The 18106-nt window shown below is 38.7% G+C and overlaps 2 protein-coding genes across 7 annotated transcripts; both read right to left on the bottom strand.

Moving 5' to 3' along the window:
* Nucleotides 1-781: 781 nt before the first annotated feature.
* LOC106948390 (serine/arginine repetitive matrix protein 1) lies at nucleotides 782-12605 on the bottom strand. 6 transcript variants are annotated; one of them, XM_015034017.1, is made up of 17 exons: nucleotides 12491-12604; nucleotides 11797-11886; nucleotides 10115-10237; nucleotides 7409-7579; nucleotides 7089-7183; nucleotides 6720-6932; nucleotides 6421-6612; nucleotides 6215-6334; nucleotides 5890-6098; nucleotides 5683-5763; nucleotides 3912-3998; nucleotides 3570-3705; nucleotides 3354-3440; nucleotides 2799-3272; nucleotides 2499-2706; nucleotides 1217-1390; nucleotides 782-1113 (listed from the first exon to the last, which is right to left on the bottom strand). In XM_015034017.1, exons 1-17 carry the CDS (start codon nucleotides 12509-12511, stop codon nucleotides 1003-1005), a joined length of 2592 nt encoding a protein of 863 aa, XP_014889503.1. In that variant the 5' UTR covers nucleotides 12512-12604; the 3' UTR covers nucleotides 782-1002. The 6 variants fall into 6 exon arrangements, with proteins under 6 accessions (XP_014889503.1, XP_014889504.1, XP_014889505.1 ...); XM_015034018.1 differs by having other exon boundaries at nucleotides 5890-6065; XM_015034019.1 differs by having other exon boundaries at nucleotides 5890-6062.
* A 685-nt stretch (nucleotides 12606-13290) lies between these two features.
* On the bottom strand, nucleotides 13291-18093 carry LOC106948388 (L-threonine 3-dehydrogenase, mitochondrial-like). The gene is made up of 9 exons (XM_015034016.1): nucleotides 17360-18093; nucleotides 17068-17274; nucleotides 16440-16482; nucleotides 16294-16364; nucleotides 16052-16201; nucleotides 15801-15973; nucleotides 14845-14935; nucleotides 14482-14751; nucleotides 13291-13971 (listed from the first exon to the last, which is right to left on the bottom strand). The coding sequence occupies exons 2-9, from the start codon at nucleotides 17258-17260 to the stop codon at nucleotides 13826-13828; spliced, it is 1137 nt and encodes a 378-aa protein (XP_014889502.1). The 5' UTR covers nucleotides 17261-17274; nucleotides 17360-18093; the 3' UTR covers nucleotides 13291-13825.
* Nucleotides 18094-18106: the final 13 nt, after the last annotated feature.

The following is an 18106-nucleotide window of genomic DNA, read 5'->3' as shown; positions in this document are numbered from 1 at the left end:
TGAGCAAGTAAAAAAAAAAAAAAAAAAAAAGGGCACTGTGATGACTGGATGGCCACTCCATGAATCACCCTGCTGGGCGCCATGACTCTATCAGACCTCTGCTGGGAGATGCTGTGCCTTTTCTTTACTTGTTATCAGATCAATACCAATACATCTTTGTGCTATAACTTTTCAAAACTTTTGGAGCTGTGCTTTGCTTTACACTTTGCCAATCATACTTCTTTAGTAGATAAACATGAGTGAAAAAATTCAGTTTTAAACAGAAAAGTTTACGCTGTGTCTTAAAAAAAGGTTTAATTCTGAAAGGATGACAGGATGATGAGAGAAAAGGTTACTAAATACAAATCATACACTATAGCAGTCCCACAGAAATTAGCACAGGTCAGGGGCATCAACATAAATTGCATATCAATCAATTTAGAAAAAAAAATAATAATAAAGCATGTTTCACATCAAATTGCTTTCATTTTCAAATAAGACAATTTCAAAGTCAGAATAAAGCAGGTTAAATAATCCAACACCTCAGTTAAGTTAGAATATGAAACAGGATATTTTATTAAAGACTCTTCAGCTGCACGACATTGACGCAGCTTCCACTGTGAAAAGACATTAGTAACAGTTTCTTATTGTATGGTGTTATTTCCCTACGCTCTTCATATGGTCAGTGGTCCATGCACATCAGAGGTAATCACTGAACATGCAATCGCTTCTTAAATGATCTACTGTACATCAACATATCATTAACCTGCCCAACTCAAACCTATGAAATTAAAAATTTCTCCTGTTTAACAATCTCAAAGTATTGACAACACAAGTTTTACAGTTTAGATAAACTATCTAATGGATCCATTTTTTTTTTTCTTAAAGAAACTCACTTTCCAGAATGTACCAAACCTGTAAAAAGAAACAAGATTCAAGAATCAACAATTTGTACATTCTAAAGCTGAACCTAGGATGATGACAAACATCAAAAGTGAAAGGAAAACTCAAAAGCTTCATGTTTCAGGACATCTCTGAAGGAGACATCTGGGCCTTCCTCATTGAGCGCAGTGCCTTTTCTCGGAGGTGCTTTTCCAGATCGTCTAAGGCGTCATCGACTTCACTCTCCGATTCCTGCACAAAGATTAATGTATCTTCTTTTAAATTTACCAAAAATAATTTTGATATCATGCCCTCATCGGCGCAAAAAAAAAAAAACTACAAAAGAATCCTTTACCTTTCTCGAATCGCCGTCTTCCTCTGCAGGTCGACTCTCTTGGACGTCTCCGGTCGCAGCAGCACTGCTTTTCTCCTTCTTATGCTTCTTGTGCTTTTTGTGCTTCTTATCTTTCTTGTGTTTCTTTTCCTTCTTCTTCTTCTTTTTCTTTCCACCACCATCAACATCTGAATTCTGAAAAAAAAAACCAAATGGATGTTTACATTATGATTAATGTAAATGTAACCTCGCTTACGTCATAGAATTGAACTTTGTCAAAGTCATGAGCTCCTTTTTCTGTCATAAATTTAAGGACAGGTGCATCTGAGAAAATTAAAAAGTATCAAAATGTGAAATTACTTTAGTATTTAAAAATTTAATTTTTACACAGAAAATTAGATATGAAATACCAAAAAAAAAAAAAAAAAAAAAAATCAAAGATACAAACTTGGCTAAACAGACAACTAAACCATGCCGCCATTTGCCGAGGCTCGTCCAAACTATCAGTTTAATTGTGAAGTTTAAAAATCCACTAACATGGCGAGTTTATCTGGAGATGACTGATCTGAAGTATTTTGTCTATGAGGTCTACATTGTAAAAGGAAAAAAAAAATCTATTTCCTAGATAAAATAATTACAGTGTATTAGCAGCACAGTAAGCATATTGTTACACATCTTAAGTAACAGTTTACAACCCTTTGCTCTTTATTAGAAAGAATCCTACGACTTCAGAAAAGGTTACTTCAGTATCTAAAATGGTGGAGTATCAAATTTTGTGACAACCGTATTCAATACTGGCCTTCAGTTCATCCGCATCACTAACTCTGGTGTCTTATCTTCCTTTTAAGACTTAGTAAACTCTCTATGGGGTTTAATTCAGATCAGAAGGCTGAAAAATTAAGCTAGATGACATCATAGTCATTAAAGCAGGCATCAGGACTCCAGTTCCTGCTGGAGAATGAAATCAGAATCCTCACAAAACTCAGCAGAGAGGCACGAAGTCCTTTAAATATTTTGGTGGTGCAGTTGTGGTTTTGATCAAAGAATTCAGACAAATACCAGCAGATGACATGGCTCCTCAAATCAGAACAGACTGTGGAGGATTAACATTTGTCATCAAGCAGCTCAAATTCAGAGACTCTCCATTTAGTTTTAAGAAACTGGTCTTCATACTTCTAAAAACTTTTCATTAGCTGTTAATCAAAATGACTAGAAATACACACATGGCATTTCTGATGCTGCATAAAATAAATGAGCTTTGATGACATTCTAGTTTATTGAGAAGCGACTGTACTGGACAAACCTTGCTGGGAGACTGACTGCCAGAACCACTGGTAGCCTTTTTGGCCGGGGGAGGAGGAGGTGGAGACCCGCTGGCGGAGCGGGAAGGTGACGGGGAAGCTGAGGCCGGGGCCAGAGCCGGGGCCGGACGTTTCTGAGCTGCCGGTTGAGGGGAAAGCGATCGGGATCTGGACGAAGCTCTTCTTATAGGCTTCGGACTGGGAGAGATTCTATCAAAGAAAAAAAAGAAAAGAAAGAAATTTAGAGGCTATTGAAAAGCGACATTAAATCTGCATCTGATGGAAACATGTCCTAAACTCACCTTTTGTTACGCGGCTCTGGGGTGCGAGACACCCTACGGATGAGCTTACTGCTATGTGGAGGGGACTGCTGTCTTCGTTGGGCGGAGGGGGACGTGCTGGACGAATCAAAGCGTCTCTGGGGACTAGTGGACCGCCGAACAGGGCGACCTCGGTTAGCAGGGGAGGGGGATAGGCGTCTAGCAGACATGACCGGGGATCGGGTGTCCCTGTTCGGCCTGGCAGACAGTGGGCTCCTTCTATGTCTCGGGGGAGACGAGGAGGAAGGAGGCGAGCGTCGCCGCTGTACAGGAGAGCTTCTACGTTTAGGTGATCTGGAGGAGCGTCGCTTAGGGCCTGGAGAAAAGCGCTTCGTGGGAGAACTGGACAGCTTCCTCTTCTGTGGAGGCAAAGGTGAGGGGCTGTAGCGGCGCTGGATAGGGGGAGAATATCGTCTGGGGGACAGAGAGCGACGGCGGGGAGGAGGGGAAGGAGACCTGGGAAGAAAAGCATTTATAAAGCAAACCAGTTTTTCAAATATTAAATGCTAGCGTTCTTCATCAGTAGCAAGATCATACCTGCGTCTGGGAGGGGAGGGAGATCTACGACGTCGAGGGGGAGAAGGAGAGCGACGTCTGCGTCCAGGAGATGGAGAACGTCTCCTCCTGAAGGTACAAGCGTCAAACAATTGTTTTTTTTGTTTTTTTTACTTCACATTAGGAAAAATATGAAAATTATATGCGGAACAAATCACTATCAAATAATCTAGTTGTTTAAAAATCAAGTTGTCTGACCTCGGGGAGGGATCTCTATGTCGCCTACGAGGTGAAGGCGTACGGCTGCGTTTCCTCCTTACTTCACCATTTCTGGCGCCTGGCCCTGCTGCTGACCTCTTAGGTCCTTCATCTTCTGAGGAGGAAGATCCTGAATCTGAAAGAAAGAAAACAAAAATCTAACTTTTTTTTTTCTCTCATGGCTTTACGAGTTGCTGAAAAGACAAAAACAACAACACCAAGGTTGGGACAAGGACACAGCTTCTAAAGTCCATGAGACGATGGAGGCAAGATGACAGAAGGAGACTCGGTTAGAAAGAAGGGTGAAAAAAATAACGTAGAAAAACAAAAACGCTTCTTAACCTGAAGAGGACTGTTGATTCTGCCTGCGATATTGACGTCGCTGCTGCACCGAATCTGCTGTTGCCCCTTTTTCATTTTTATCCTCCTCTGAAATGTAAAGCATTGAGCGTCTGATCAGTGTGAGCAAGGCCATGGACAGAGTGCCAAGGAAGAGTTACAGAAAGTACTTAACAGCGTTCACAGTTGGCTTTGTCAGAATATGGTGCAATATAACAATATGGGAGGTGCTGGACTCATTTATGGAGTTATGCCGTATGACTGGATCTATTTTTGTTCAATAAACCAACTTTGTAACTTTGTAAATTCACTGCTTTACAAAAGTGTTCATACTCCTTGACCTTTTTCCCATTTTGACACATTACTACCAGAAACTATGAAGGATTTTATGAAACATATAAGTTAGTTAAGAATTGTAAAGGGGAATTCTTAAACAGATTTGTTCACCAGTCATGAATCTCTGCAGGTCCTCCAGCATTACCAAGGGCCTAGGAAATCCATTTTGGATCATTTACTGCCACAGTGACAATTTTTAATTTCTTATGATAGGAATCTGGATTTTTTTTAAATAAAAATAAATTCAAACCGATAGATTTTTACAATTTTCTGCATGAGAGCATTCAATGAAAAAATTAAAGGTCCATACCGCCCACCCCTTCTCTCACTGTCTTAAAGCTGGGCCATAATTTCCATTCCAATTAAATAGTGCTTTATGAGATGCTCAGAGCTTGGAATATTATTTTATAATCTAACTCAATTTTAAATTTCTACATCTAAAAAGAGATCAAATATCACACTTGTGTAGTCTATTTAGATGTAAATAAGAATACCTCAGTAAAGAAGAGGGATGAATATTAAAACACACTAAACTTTTTATATCTATATTTATAAAAATTGAAGATCATGAATCGTTATTTTTTCTTTACAATACTGCACTGCTCTGCATTTGTTTATCCCAACCAAAAAAAGAAAAAAAAAAAAAAAAAAAAAAACCCAGAAGATTGTGGTTGCAAAATATGATAAGGGTCAAGATGTATTAAACTTCGACACATTTCTGTATACTCACAACAAAACTTGGATCAAGTTAGCAAATTAAAACTTTACAAAAAATATTCTTAAGTAAACCTTTACTAAATCTTCTGCTATATATTTGCTATTTTTTGGACCTAAAGCTCTCCAACACCTGGACAGTTTCTTTGGTGTGACAATTGTCATTTATGTTCTCTACTGATGACGATTTGCAACTTTATACAGCATTTTCACAACTCACCTTTTCAAACTGTATTATTGTACATTATCATGATTTATTATTGAGGTAAACAGCAGTAGAGGTGTACATTAAATCAAGGTAACATAGCATGTTTGCCATTTTTAGACAAATTGTATTTTTTCCCCACCAGTGCTAAACTGGTCCTAGTGATATCTCAGTACCACCATTTGTGTTAGAAGCTAGAGGTGTGGCCGTAGTAACCAAAAACCAATCCAAAATGTTTTAGCACCATTTTTTGGAACCAATATTAAAATTTTCCTTCACTCTAGTTTAAGATAAGAATCACTGGGCTTCAATAGAAATAAAAAAAATATTCATAAATTACAGAATATGTTTGAAGGAACACTTGTTTAGTAGAACTGTCAGAAGATCAGCAATTTAGTATACAGACATGTAAAAAAATATACTCAATGACTTTCCACACCAGTCCTTTCTTAAAAACCCATTTATAGTCCAGGGCTGGTCGTTGTATTTTTTTTTTTCTTAAAGACGACAAACTCTTACCTGACTCAGACCCCTCAGAGGTTCTGGCCTTTACAAAGTCAGATGGAGAATCTCCCCTTCCTCCAGGTTTTCGCTTAACACCTGAAAGTGACAGATTCAAATCTCAACATGCATTCACTGTAACTGAAACCTGAAGATGTTTGGATGAAATAGTCTGACTGTAGTAAAAAAAAGTTTGCTCAGCAGAACAAGAGGTGAAGGTCTTACCTGATGATCTTGGCGGGGAAGCGGAGCCCCGGCCTCTCCTGGCTCGGGGAGACGGCGAGCGTTTGTCCTTCCCAACGGGGCTTACAGAAGCACCAGGACGATGGAGCTGTTTCCGGGGCGGCGTGGTAGATATTCTCTTCACAGGTTTCTTAGGTGAACGTGACCCTGAGGAGCTGCTACCAGAAGATGAAGCAGAACGGGAACGCCTCCTAAAATTAACATATTTCCAGTAATTTAGGGAAACCTAATCAAATGAGATCAAATCTAATTAAGTTAATCTTCGGGGACTTTAAATATCCAATGTGTCTGTGAAGGTGTGACTGACCTGCGAACAGGAGACCGCCGGTGTCTGTGCCTGGAGCCGGTGGGGCCACGTCTAGGGGGACTCCTCCGACGGGGAGACATTCTCCTTCTGGGACTTTGTCTTCTACGAGGGGAGTAAGATCTGATATAGTAGAGAGAACACAATTTTATTACACGTTTTCGACATTTGTTTCTGTGATATTTTTGCAAAAAAAGAGAAAGCATCACCTAGACCGGGAGCGTCGCCTGCGAGAACGAGAGTGAGAACGTGAGCGAGAGCGGTGGTGGGGTCTTTCCTTCCTTGTTTCCTTTTCTCTTTCACGAGACCTCGGTCTTTCCTCTTTTTTGAGGGATTTCTCTGGGGACGGTTCTTTGACTTCGGTCAAAGAGTCTGCTTTAACTGACTCTACAACTGTGTCACTATAAAAAAAAAATAAAAAAAAGACAAATGAATCAATACATTTTAAGTATGCAAGAAGAAAGAAGAAAGAAGCCAAATCTAGTTGACACAAAACAGGGAGTTTTACATTAACCCAGTAGACGAAGCTTCTTGGATAACGGTTTCTGGCAGGCCTGTTCCTGATGTGTCTGGCTCCTCAGGCTGCTGCTGAGACATTTTAGTGTTGGACTGCATCAGAGGTGGAGGGGGGGAGTCTCCAACAACTGGACTGGGTTTGCGCACTGGGGATCGCGACGGACTACGCTTCCTTTCACGCTTCCCTGGAGACCTCGTCTTCCACCTTATCAGACACGCAGTAACATTAGATTCAATACAGAGACAAATCCACATGTTTAAATTCAGATACCTTTCATTACAACAACAACAACAAAAAACTGTCTGCAAATTCACACACAAAGCAAAAGAAGCCCAAAGAAGGAAAAGGGAAAACAAATACCTTCTTGGGCTCTTTGATCGAGTCCTTTCTCTTGTGTCCTTGTCCTTCTTATCCTGGTCAACCTTTTTCAAAGAAGCAAGCTTCTCCTGTTCAATCTGCCAGATATGAATCACATGTAAAATGATGTATAAGATTTTTAATAATATTGTCAGTGTAAAATACTGAGGTAAACTGGATCACCTCTGTCCAGATTTCTACAGGAATGTTTTAATCAGATAAGCGTAACATAAAAAAACTAGCTTTAATGTGACGTGTTAAGATATTTATTCAAATTTGAGATTCCCCACAACACCGAGCTGTTCCGTTGTGAAGATAATCACCTGTCTCTGTCGGATTTCTTCTTTCTTCTGCTCCAGAAAAGCAGAGGGGATGCCAGCGATGTTCTCCTGTGCGCTCAGCAGCAGGGGCCAAAGGTCCCTCATGAACTCCCGGGCGTTCTTCCCATTCAGGAACCCCGTCAGGTTAATCTGCATCATCTTGCTGTCGGGGTGCTGCAACACAAACATGAAGGGGAGAGAGAAACAAATATGGCCATTTAAATAATTGAAAAGAAAACATCTAGAGGGAGGCAGGGCCCCAGAATTGGGGTGACCTACCTTCTAACCCTGTCTAAGCTAATCCTGAGTTATAATTAGCCTTATCAAAAACATGTACAGCTCTGAAAGCAAAACTTAACATCTCAGAGTTTCACTATTAGAATTGTACACAAAAAAAACTAAGATTAACTCAGATACTGTATTGTACTCAATCTCTTGGCACTGACAATGTGAGTTAGCTGAGGGGAGACATATCTAGTAATAAAAATGCATGCAAAAAAATGTTTTAAAACCCCAGTTACATCCCAGTAAACCCTATCGCAATCTTTTGAGAGATTATTTGTATTCCTCAGAGCTACCCCGCTACTTTTCATCCCTGTGCCACTAACCACCCCCAGTTCTTCCAGTCTCCCCACAGTCTATAGTTCTGAGGTTAAACAAGTAAGCACAATACAGAGTGCATCAAAACCCAACACAGCAAGTACAGTTCCGGTGTCTTCAGTGAGTCCCGTGGGATCAGTGGGCACGGAGCTCCATTGGCTGGCTTCCGCCTCCCTACTGCTTGAGACTCAACCACCTTGAGCATAATGTTATATCATTTATCTAAATTGCAAGAGACGAACAAGCAATAATGAGTACACAGTTACACAAAAAAATATATTTTTATTCAAACTAGATAAAATTGAGACATATCATAATCTCAACTCTATTACAGTACAATTTCTTTCCACAATGCAAACATAATTATCTTACAGTTAGCTTTTAGCACAACCCCTGCAAATAAAAAAAACTAGGGCAAGCTAAAATTTAAAGTAGAACATTAGCTGAAAGCTATGTTGCTGTCAAAACAAACATCATGTGAAATAAATACCTAAGAATTTGAACACAGTAGAAAAATTAAAGTCCTAACCAAGGCTAGTATCCATAGATGCTTGCAAAGGGTATTCCATGGTGTAAGAAAAATATTTAGGATTTTTTTATTTAATGACTTGAGTTTCTGCTTCACACTGGCCTTCTATTACTAAAAGCAAATGTGTGTGCAATGATAACCAGCCAATAGTAGACTTCACAAGAGATTTGTGTTATACGGAAAAAAAAAAACGTCTGTTTTATTTTCTTGTTTTAAACAAAAAAAAAAAACGTATGAGGGGAATAAAAGGAGATAGCTTATTCTGACAGGAGTGCAAATCAGGTTATTTCAGACTAAACTTCTTAGACTAAAGTTTGTTATGTAACAGATAAACAGTTTTTAATGAATGTGTGCATTGGTAAGCTGATATGTAGCTGAAAAGTATTGTTTCTAGTAGTTAAAATTGTTTTTTGCTGACCTCCAGTGGTTGAAGTTATCAACTTGCAAATGTAAAACACTCTCCTTTTATCTTTAAACAAGGAGAGTTTTGGGATTTAAAGATGTGCAATAAAAAGTTCATTGAAAAAAGTGATCAAAAAAAATTTAAGAACTTAAAAAAGGAAAGCAAGTAAACTTGAATAGGTAGTAAAGGTTTTAGTAAAAATTTGAGCTAGAAAAAAATTTAAGGCACCAGTTTGTCATTGGTTACTATGGCCTTAACACCATTTTACAAACAGTTTCACTTTCAGTTTTTCTCCAATTAATGACTAAGGTGAGAAGATCTGTTTTTTTTTTCCTCCCTTAACATTGTTTTATAGTTTTTAACAACTTATGGCTACTCATAGCGATCCCTATTGGCCCTAGCAACACTGCTTCACACTTTATTTAGCAACTTTTAAAGGCTTATGTTCTTTTTCACAATTAGATGGAAACAAAGCTATGGAAGGGTGTAGGTAAAAGTGCAACTTCAGACCCCACCCTAAAAAGCTAAATGTGAAACTTGCAATCAGGGGGGGTCAGTGAGACAATACTTTTCAGTTTAGGATTTGAAAAGTAAAGAAATAATTATACCAAGAAACAAGCTACAGATTTTTTTTTTTTACTTTTTCTGTATTATCTTTTATCATCTGCAACATTGTTAAATATAAACTTAGCAGCCTAATTATAAACTATATATGTACATACGGACAGTATGATTATGGTACTGTTCAGTTTTGTCTTTCACTGGCATGATATGGATGATCCCTATATACAACTCACCTCAAAACACACACTGCACCATGAAGGGAGAGTTGGGCTCAGAGACTTTGGGCTCAGGAGAGAGCTAATTAGATGTTGGTGCTATACTTCTGATGCAAGGTATAACATCCATATTGGTTCAGGCCTTTTAAATCATAAATCACATCATCATTAGAAGACTGCTGAATAAAGGCATGTTGTCACAAAACAGCAAAACATGGAAATTTAACACAAGTCAGATTTAAACCAATTTTTACTTTACCCATTCAATTTCAGTGTCACTAGGATCTGCAAATATTTGTTCATGTCCCTTCTCACTGGCTTAACAATACCCTCAAATTAACAACAGTTCTTTCAATAAAAAAAAAAACAACAACAAAATATTAAGACAATGACTTTACCTTCTCTTCAAGTTGGTTGAATATGAACTCTATGACCACATCATCCTCAAATCCCAGAATCTCAGTCACACGTTGAGTGATCCATGGTTTGATGACTTCTAGGTTCACTTTGGTCATGTCCACCTACGGAAAGAACAAGCAACAGTTGTGGAAATGTAAACATACAGCAAATATGTTAATAAAATATATAAATACTATAAAAGTAAACTTATGTCAGCATACATATTTTTCAACAATAAGGTAAATGGCTCACTCTGCGCTTCACTAAATAACTCATTTGAACCAATGTTCAAGTGAATGTAAGCATAACAGATAAATTCAGCTGATGTCCAAATGGCATGCACACATCTCTACACGTTATAAAATTCAACTTGGAGGAATCTCAATGATGATTAGGGATTTTTTTTTTTTTTTAAACTGCACATGCTGCATTCATGTACAGCTGGAACACTAGGATGTCCCAGCTTAAATATTAACTTCAAAGTAGGGCTGGGAGATATGGCTGAAAAACCTAAGATGCAAGTGTTTCACATCAGTCAACATCAATAATAGTTGATTTCTGTTTTAAATATCTGAAATACTGCCAAATTGGGGGTGGGACCATTCCTGTTCTATAACCACACCGTGTTTTTTTTTTTTTTTAATTTTTTATTTATAAGTAGTTATGAGGCAAAGTGGTGAAACCTGAAACTGCAAGTTACTCAACAGGTTGTTGCTATGTAACCAAAGAGTGAGTTAGCCGATGCCACCAACCTTGCTAATGGGTTGTATTGGTGGCATCTGTGTAGTTCTGGATTGGAGTTCAGCGAATATTCTATCAGATGTATCATCTATATTGATCACATGTCTATCGCAAATTAGATTGTTATTGATTTATTGTCCAACCCTACTCTAAATATGTTTAAAAGTCATTTAAACATATTTAATTATCAAATATGGGCAGTTGCTTTTAAAAATGTCTTAAATTTAACACTAATTGTTTTCAATTGGTTAATCTCCAGTCAGTTCTAAGCTTTTCCATTCTGAAAGCTTAGAATAGAAAATCTAATTAAGTTTAAAAACTGAAAAAGATTATTTGCTTACTGCAGAACAAGATGAAAAAATATACATGTAAATATTTTTAATTTACTTGTACCGAAAATGTAACAAGAAGAGATTTTTGCCCACTGCTACAGTCCTACAACAATCTCCTATAAGGAAATTTGGCAATGCAGCTATTAAGACTTAGCAGCAGTAGGTCACTCAAAGAGTTATTTTGGGCTGATTAGAGGTCAAAATTGCTTATATTTTTTTAAACGTCAACTTGCTTATATGGGCCACAAGTGCCGCAATAAAAAAAACTGTACCAAAAAAGAAGATAACATGCAATTTATTCAGCATAATATAAAATATAAAAGATTTGTTTGTTTTCTTTATCTCAGAGAATTTTTAAATTACATAAAAATGTAATGCTTTTAGTAAACTACGTTAATATGATGTTCTGAAATGATGCATATACTAATATATAATATAACCTTATGCATACTGGACAAGAAAGTCCAGTATGCACATATTTCCAGAAGTAACTTCGGTTTAATCATTTTCGTGTAACCAATACTTGAGGAATTTTAATGCAACAAGTTTGTGTTTTAGAATATAAACATCCACGTTAATAATAAAGCTCGTTGTCAGACATAGCCCACCTTCTTGTCGAGACATTCTGCAAATTTCAGCTGCTTCAGCAATTTTTTCTGCTTGTTGCTGAAACGGTTGTCTTGCTCCGCACTCGTGCCCTAAAATAAAAACAGGCAAACATTTTTCAGTCAATCTGGGTCACACATGATGATCAGTTGCTAAGTCACCAGCAGGAAGATAAAGGTTTCGTAGTAGTCGCCACATTACAAACAAGATAGGAACATTAGGGGACATTAGTAAGCAAGAAGTCAACAAACCCCGGTGTAACATTTCTAATTGTGTAACATTTCTAATTAACATCGGCGCAAACGTGTTCGCGAATAGCTTGTCGAAACATTAGCGACGCACCGGCCAGGCGCCATCTTAAGCCAAGGTCTGGTCTAATTCCTGCAATATTACCCACGAATAAGCCAAAAACATTTTAAACCGGCAAAGTAACATTTAATGATGAAGTACTATAATAAACACTTGTTATATAAACACTAATTCATTCCTAAAATGCCTCAGTTCAAAGAAACCCCATAACGAAATCCCGAATTATTTGACATCAGTTGATAGACGAAGCCACGACCGCACTGCTTCTAACAGTATGGCCTCCTACCTAAACACACACGCCATATTCACGACAAATATCAACAATATATGAACATGCAACCAACCAAAACGGCGATAACGCATTAGCTATTTGCTTAAAGCACTTACGCGGAAAAATCCCGCGTCCATTTTTGTTGAAATATGATTGTTTCAGGCGCAGTGGAGAAGGACGTGCGTCGGCCCGGTTGAACTCTTGAGTGGGAAGCCGGATGAAACGTGCGTCCCGTGAGGAAGGAACCGGTACTGCAGCTGGAGGAGTAGTTCCTATTCTGTCAAATGGTTTTGGAGAACGAAAGTTACGAAAGCAAATCTACGTAAATTCACACTGTTTACTACGAGTATCGTTTCACAGCAAGACAACAAGAATCTTAGATTAGGAGCCTGATCACATAGTACCTTGTGGGACTTTTTAAAAAAATATTTATGTATATAAACACACTTTCCCGACTCTAAAACGTGGTAATGGCACCATAATAATGTGGGGATATTTTTGTTTATCACAGACGGTGAAGCTTGCCAGAGTTGTTGGAAAGATAGGTGGAGCTAAAAACAGAGCATTCTGTGAGAAAACCTATCCCTCTTAAATGTATGACTATAATTAAAGTATAAAAGTATAAAAAAAAGTATAATTAAAGAATAACATATATTGTTTGGATTTTGAAGAGTTTACAAATTCAAATGTTCAAATTATTATTTTTTTTATATAATTTACATCTGAATGTGAAGCGTAATTCTCATTTTTATAGATAGAGTAAAACACAATTTTGTTTTATCCGTCCATGCTATATGGTAACTGTTCAGCGTACACCACATTTCCATGCACTATTCTCCAAAGTGATTAAAGGTTGATGATGGTCATTCAAACACAACTCTGGCAAAAAATCAAATAAATAAATAATGACCTCCTGTCAGATTCTACATCAAGTAGCTTTATTTTTGATATCATAAGAGTGTTTTAAAGGCAGCCAGAATGAACAATGTGGTAAGCAGTCCAGAGTTAGGTGAGTGGCCATACCAGAATATTCTGGCAAACAACAGTTTTGTAACTCTAAAGGTTGCCTCTGGTCTATTGTAAAAAAGATATATATATTGAAATAGAATATTGTGTTGTTGCATGCAGGAAACATAACATTTAGAGATTTCTGTTCCTTAAAAATAACAATGTGTGTGGTTTTTTTTTCCTTTCTGTTATTTATGGCAACTTTCTGATGTGTAAAGTGATGCTTATGACAAGACAAAAAACAAATGTGAAAAAGCTTCAACAGTGTATGATTCCCTGAAGTAGACTGAGCAAGTTTTACTATAAACTAAAAGGTTCTGACTAAAAGAGTTCACTGATGCTTTGTTGCTGTATCAACAACTTGTAAAAGAAAGTTGTTGATAAATGCAGGTTGAAAAAGCCAGTGGTGAAGTATTTGTCTATCAGCTGCCAAAAAGGAACTGCTAGCTGACAGGAAATCCCTCTCTGGTCCTCTTGTCTCTGACGCAGCGCAGCATGTCTTCCACCAGCTCCTCGAGCCCGAAGGCTGGTGCCCAACCCCAATCCCTCCTGGCGTTGGAGTCGTCAAATCTCACAGGCCAGCTGTCAGCTGCAAAAGTTACACAAAATGATTTCATCAGCAAGAATATGTTAGCAGTAGGAGTTCACTCTTTAACTTCACAGAGCTTGGGAGACGGTGTAAATAAAATTAAGTGCTATCCAGGACTGAAAACCCTGTTGGTTCAGAAACCGTCACACTAGTTAACACGTCACCTGGAATGCAATAAATGATTTAACCTTCTTGCTTTGTTTCTCTTATCTCATAGCAAATCGTGTATAATGGAGCTGTTGGTGCCATTAACTTTGTGCACCTTCCAGCATTTGGCATTGTGGTTCTGTTGGAGTGTCCTTTGTATATTTCCTCAGGATTAGGATCTGCTAATGCCTGGAAATGGCATTTGTTGTGACATATGTTGTGATTCATTTAACATAACTTGTCAAAAATAAATTAAATCAACACATCAATGAGTTACACAAATTACTTTTTGTATGCAATATAAATACAGAACTGCTTTTCTATGTTACATTATGTTTGCATAGCAGTAAAAAGAAATCATACCAATTGTTTGGCGCACTGAGTCTGGATTGTAGGTGACTTTAAGGTGTGGGAGATGCTTGCGAATTTCTTGGGCCAACTCCTCCGGTGTGAAGCTCATGGCGGCTATGTTGTAAGTGCGCAGAGACAGCTGGCACTCTGGAGTTTGCATAAACTCTACCGTGGCGCGGTGGCAGTCAGAGATATGCATCATGGGAAGACGGGTGTCAGGTCGCAAGTAGCACTCATGGTGACCTGTGCTGAGAGCGTCGTGGAAGATCTGAACTGCGTAGTCTGTAATAACATAAGCCCAAAGGTTTTAGTCAGCCATCTAGCTTATCGCCATGGAACTACGCTGAATATGACTTCTTGTGAGGTGAGTAATACCTGTTGTTCCTCCACCAGGAGGAGTGTTGACTGATATTACACCAGGGTAACGCAGGCAGCGAAAGTCCAAGCCATATTTATGATGGAGATACTAGAGAAAAATAATGTGTTAGTGGGTTTTTACCATTAGCGGGTTGTACAAGTATTCAGACATCTGCGTCCTGAAATTAGAACGTTTCCACCTTTTGTTGCAATATAGCCAAAAACTCCAATCTCACTGGAACCTTAAATGATAGATCAACAAAAAGTAGTGCATAAGAAAATGATATATACATTTGCAATGTAAAAAAAAATGTAAACCATCCTGTTACCTAAAACATTTTGAAAAGTGCGGCATGCATTTGTATTCTGCCTTCTTGTATCAATACCTTGTAGAACCACTCCATTCTGCAATTGCAGTTGTAAATCTTTAGAGATTTCTGTCTACCAGTTTCATCTAGAAACTAACATTTTTGCATAACACTTTTCATTTATAGATGATGGACTAAACAGAGCTCTATGAGATATCTGAAGCTTTAGATACTGTTTAATAATCTAACCTTGCTCTCAACAACCTCATCCTCTCTGTGTCAGCTGAGTTTGTTGATCTTCATGATACTGTTTGTTCACTAAGCCTTCACAAACGGTTATATCCATACTGATATTAAATTACATACCTTATTTAAGAGGTAACTAAAGGCAATTGGTTGCACACTCAATTTTATTTGGGGGTCTCAAAATAAAGTGGGCTGAATACAAATGCACAGCACCTGTTTAAAATTTTTATTCGCAAAAGTCTTTTACACTGTTACATCATTTTCTTTCCATGTCATGGTGATGCATTACTTTTTGTTGGTGTTTCACAGAAACAGCAACGTGACAAAATGTGAAAAAGTTGTATCAGCATAAATGCTTACGTAAGACTCTGTATTTCCTCACTATGAGGTTCAATCTATGCCTGTGTTTTTAAACCTTACCTCCCCCATCAGTTCGCCATGCACTTTAGAGACACCGTAGATGGTTCTAGGACGCTGTACACAAAGGTCAGGGGCGGGGTCACGGGGAGAAGAAGGACCGAATGCCCCAATGGTACTGGGGACGAAGAGGCGAAGGCAGTTCTCCAGGGCCAAATCCAGAACGTTGTGTAGACCTGGAAGTGGCAACAGAAACTCAGAGAGGGGTAGCTTAAAACCTGGACAGACGGAAAACCGCGGCCATCAAAACCGACCTGTGATGTTAATCTTTCGTGCTAATGCTACGTTAGCCTCACCCACAGCGCTAAGCAAAGCGCTGTAGTGAACCAGCCAAGTAATGCGGTTATTTATGATCAGTTCTCTGAGGTGCTTGTAGTCCAGCACATCGGCATACACAAATGGCCCTACAAAAATAATCAGAAAGTGGAAACTAAGAAACAAGTCAAGGATAAAAACATATCAGAAAAAGGGGAAAACTGAATTACTTTTTCCTTACCACTGGTGTAAACATGAGCCGGGGGCTTCTTGATGTCAGACAAGATCACACTCTCCGGCCCATACTGGTTCCTGGATATTAATACACTCCTTGTGAAATTTCAAACATTTTAATTTTGAGATACAAAACGTTTGTGGAGAACTTACCTAAGCATTTGAGCAAGCCCCACTCCCAATTGCCCCAAACCACCTGCACAGAGATATTTGTATATTTTACCTCTTCAAGAAAACAATAACAAACATATAGAGACATTGGTACATCGATGATCAACTGGCTGTAAATGCATTTAGAAGACACACAAGAACCGATGGCAAAAAAAGGGTTTCGTTTGTCCCAAGGCTTTGTTACAGAACAAAAAGTCACCCAAGCCTATTATTCTCCTCCCTTTCATCTCACAAACACTGTCTGTTTCCACTCTTTTGTGATGAGTCAAAACAGGGTCCTGCTGCAAGCGCAGAATGAAAACAAAGTCCACATGTCTCTCGTGTTCTGCTTTTGACAACAATCCCTCAACAACACCAGCCCTTCATCCTTAAACCACCACAATTCTTCACGTGACTGCTCGAATTTGCTTAGAAAAGATCCGGGGAATTCTTCCTTTTACTTCGCTCGCTAGCTGCTCATCAGCACAGCTCTCTGGTCTCACTGTAACAACTCATGTCCAACGACAGAGGACAGTGGAATGGTGTGCAAAACATATTTAAATTCAGAGATGTTCAATGTCCACCAGATATAAGTAATTGTGAGCAAATGAAGGCTGGAAATCGTCTTCACCTGTGATGAGCACACGCGGGTTTTCCTGAGGTGCATCAGCATTGCAGGACTCCTGACTGTTCCACCTAGTCATCTTTCTGGGCAGAGAGCTGAAGCTGCGACTGGGTCGACTCTGCGCCCTGCTGAGGCAGCCTCGGCACAGCAGGCCCAGCAACCCAGTGGTGGGCATACACACCTGAAGGCCAGGCTGCATGTTCAGTACCAGTCCTTAGGAAGGTTAAAATACCAAATTCATTACTGTGATGATCATAGTTAAGTTACTTACACATCAGAAACAGAAGACAGAAATTACCTTTACGCAGATAAACTCAGAAATCCCCGACAGGTGACTTTTGGTTTCAAAATCAGCTGATGCAACTCAGTAAATCCACAACAGTTCCTGACGACAAAACTAGAAGTCGAAAGATTGCAAGACTGCATTTGTGTGTTCTAGAATATCGGTTTTAAATCTCCTAGTAACCACTGGGTAAGCGTGCAGGTGAGGGGAGACATGCTGGGCGATGTGGTTCTGGTCCACCTTTGTGTAATCACAGCGGCCTGTGCCTCCCGACTGCACAGGACTACAGTCTCCAGCCTGCAAAGCTCCATGTGGACAAACATGCTGACTTGCTGCGCACAGGGATTTGCATTGTGAAGACTGTTTAGCTGAGCTTAACAGGACTGCGAGGTGTGTCTCTCATATATCCTTCTACTATATAATGTGTGTGGTTATATATCCTTTTTATGAATGAACTGTGATAACCTCACTTACGTTTCTCTCCCTATTTTTTTTATTTGTCTTTTGGGATAATAAAAGTGGAATACATGTATTGTTATTTGTTATGCATGTTTCCAACTGGCTCTTCATGTCCACCTAAGTTCATAACATGAATTTAGAAAAGTTTTATTAAGGGGTAGAAGAACTCTAAAATAATACAAATCACCACATTTCTTACATTCCACTGTTGTTACTTTTAATTCAGCTTTAATTCACTTCTAGGCATTAATGTGGCATTAATTTCAATGTTACTGAGCATTTAGGTCATATAAATAAAACATA

The sequence above is a fragment of the Poecilia latipinna genome, unplaced genomic scaffold (assembly GCF_001443285.1).
Source record: "Poecilia latipinna isolate Pla-1442-1.1 unplaced genomic scaffold, P_latipinna-1.0 Scaffold285, whole genome shotgun sequence".
Lineage (NCBI taxonomy): Eukaryota > Metazoa > Chordata > Actinopteri > Cyprinodontiformes > Poeciliidae > Poecilia > Poecilia latipinna.
The sequence above is the reverse complement of the archived record's forward strand: the minus strand, read 5'-3'. Positions and strand labels throughout refer to the sequence as shown.

Coding starts and splice junctions, on each gene's coding strand:
- LOC106948390 (XM_015034017.1), bottom strand. CDS start 12,511: ATGGACGCGGGATTTTTCCGC. Junction 7,580..10,114: donor TCAACCAACTTGAAGAGAAG/GTAAAGTCATTG, acceptor TTTGTGTTGCAG/CACCCCGACAGCAAGATGAT. Junction 3,706..3,911: donor GAATCAACAGTCCTCTTCAG/GTTAAGAAGCGT, acceptor TCTTTCTTTCAG/ATTCAGGATCTTCCTCCTCA.
- LOC106948388 (XM_015034016.1), bottom strand. CDS start 17,260: ATGCAGCCTGGCCTTCAGGTGTGTATGCCCACCACTGGGTTGCTGGGC. Junction 16,483..17,067: donor CCCGCGTGTGCTCATCACAG/GTGAAGACGATT, acceptor ATCTCTGTGCAG/GTGGTTTGGGGCAATTGGGA. Junction 13,972..14,481: donor CTCAGTGCGCCAAACAATTG/GTATGATTTCTT, acceptor TAACTTTTGCAG/CTGACAGCTGGCCTGTGAGA.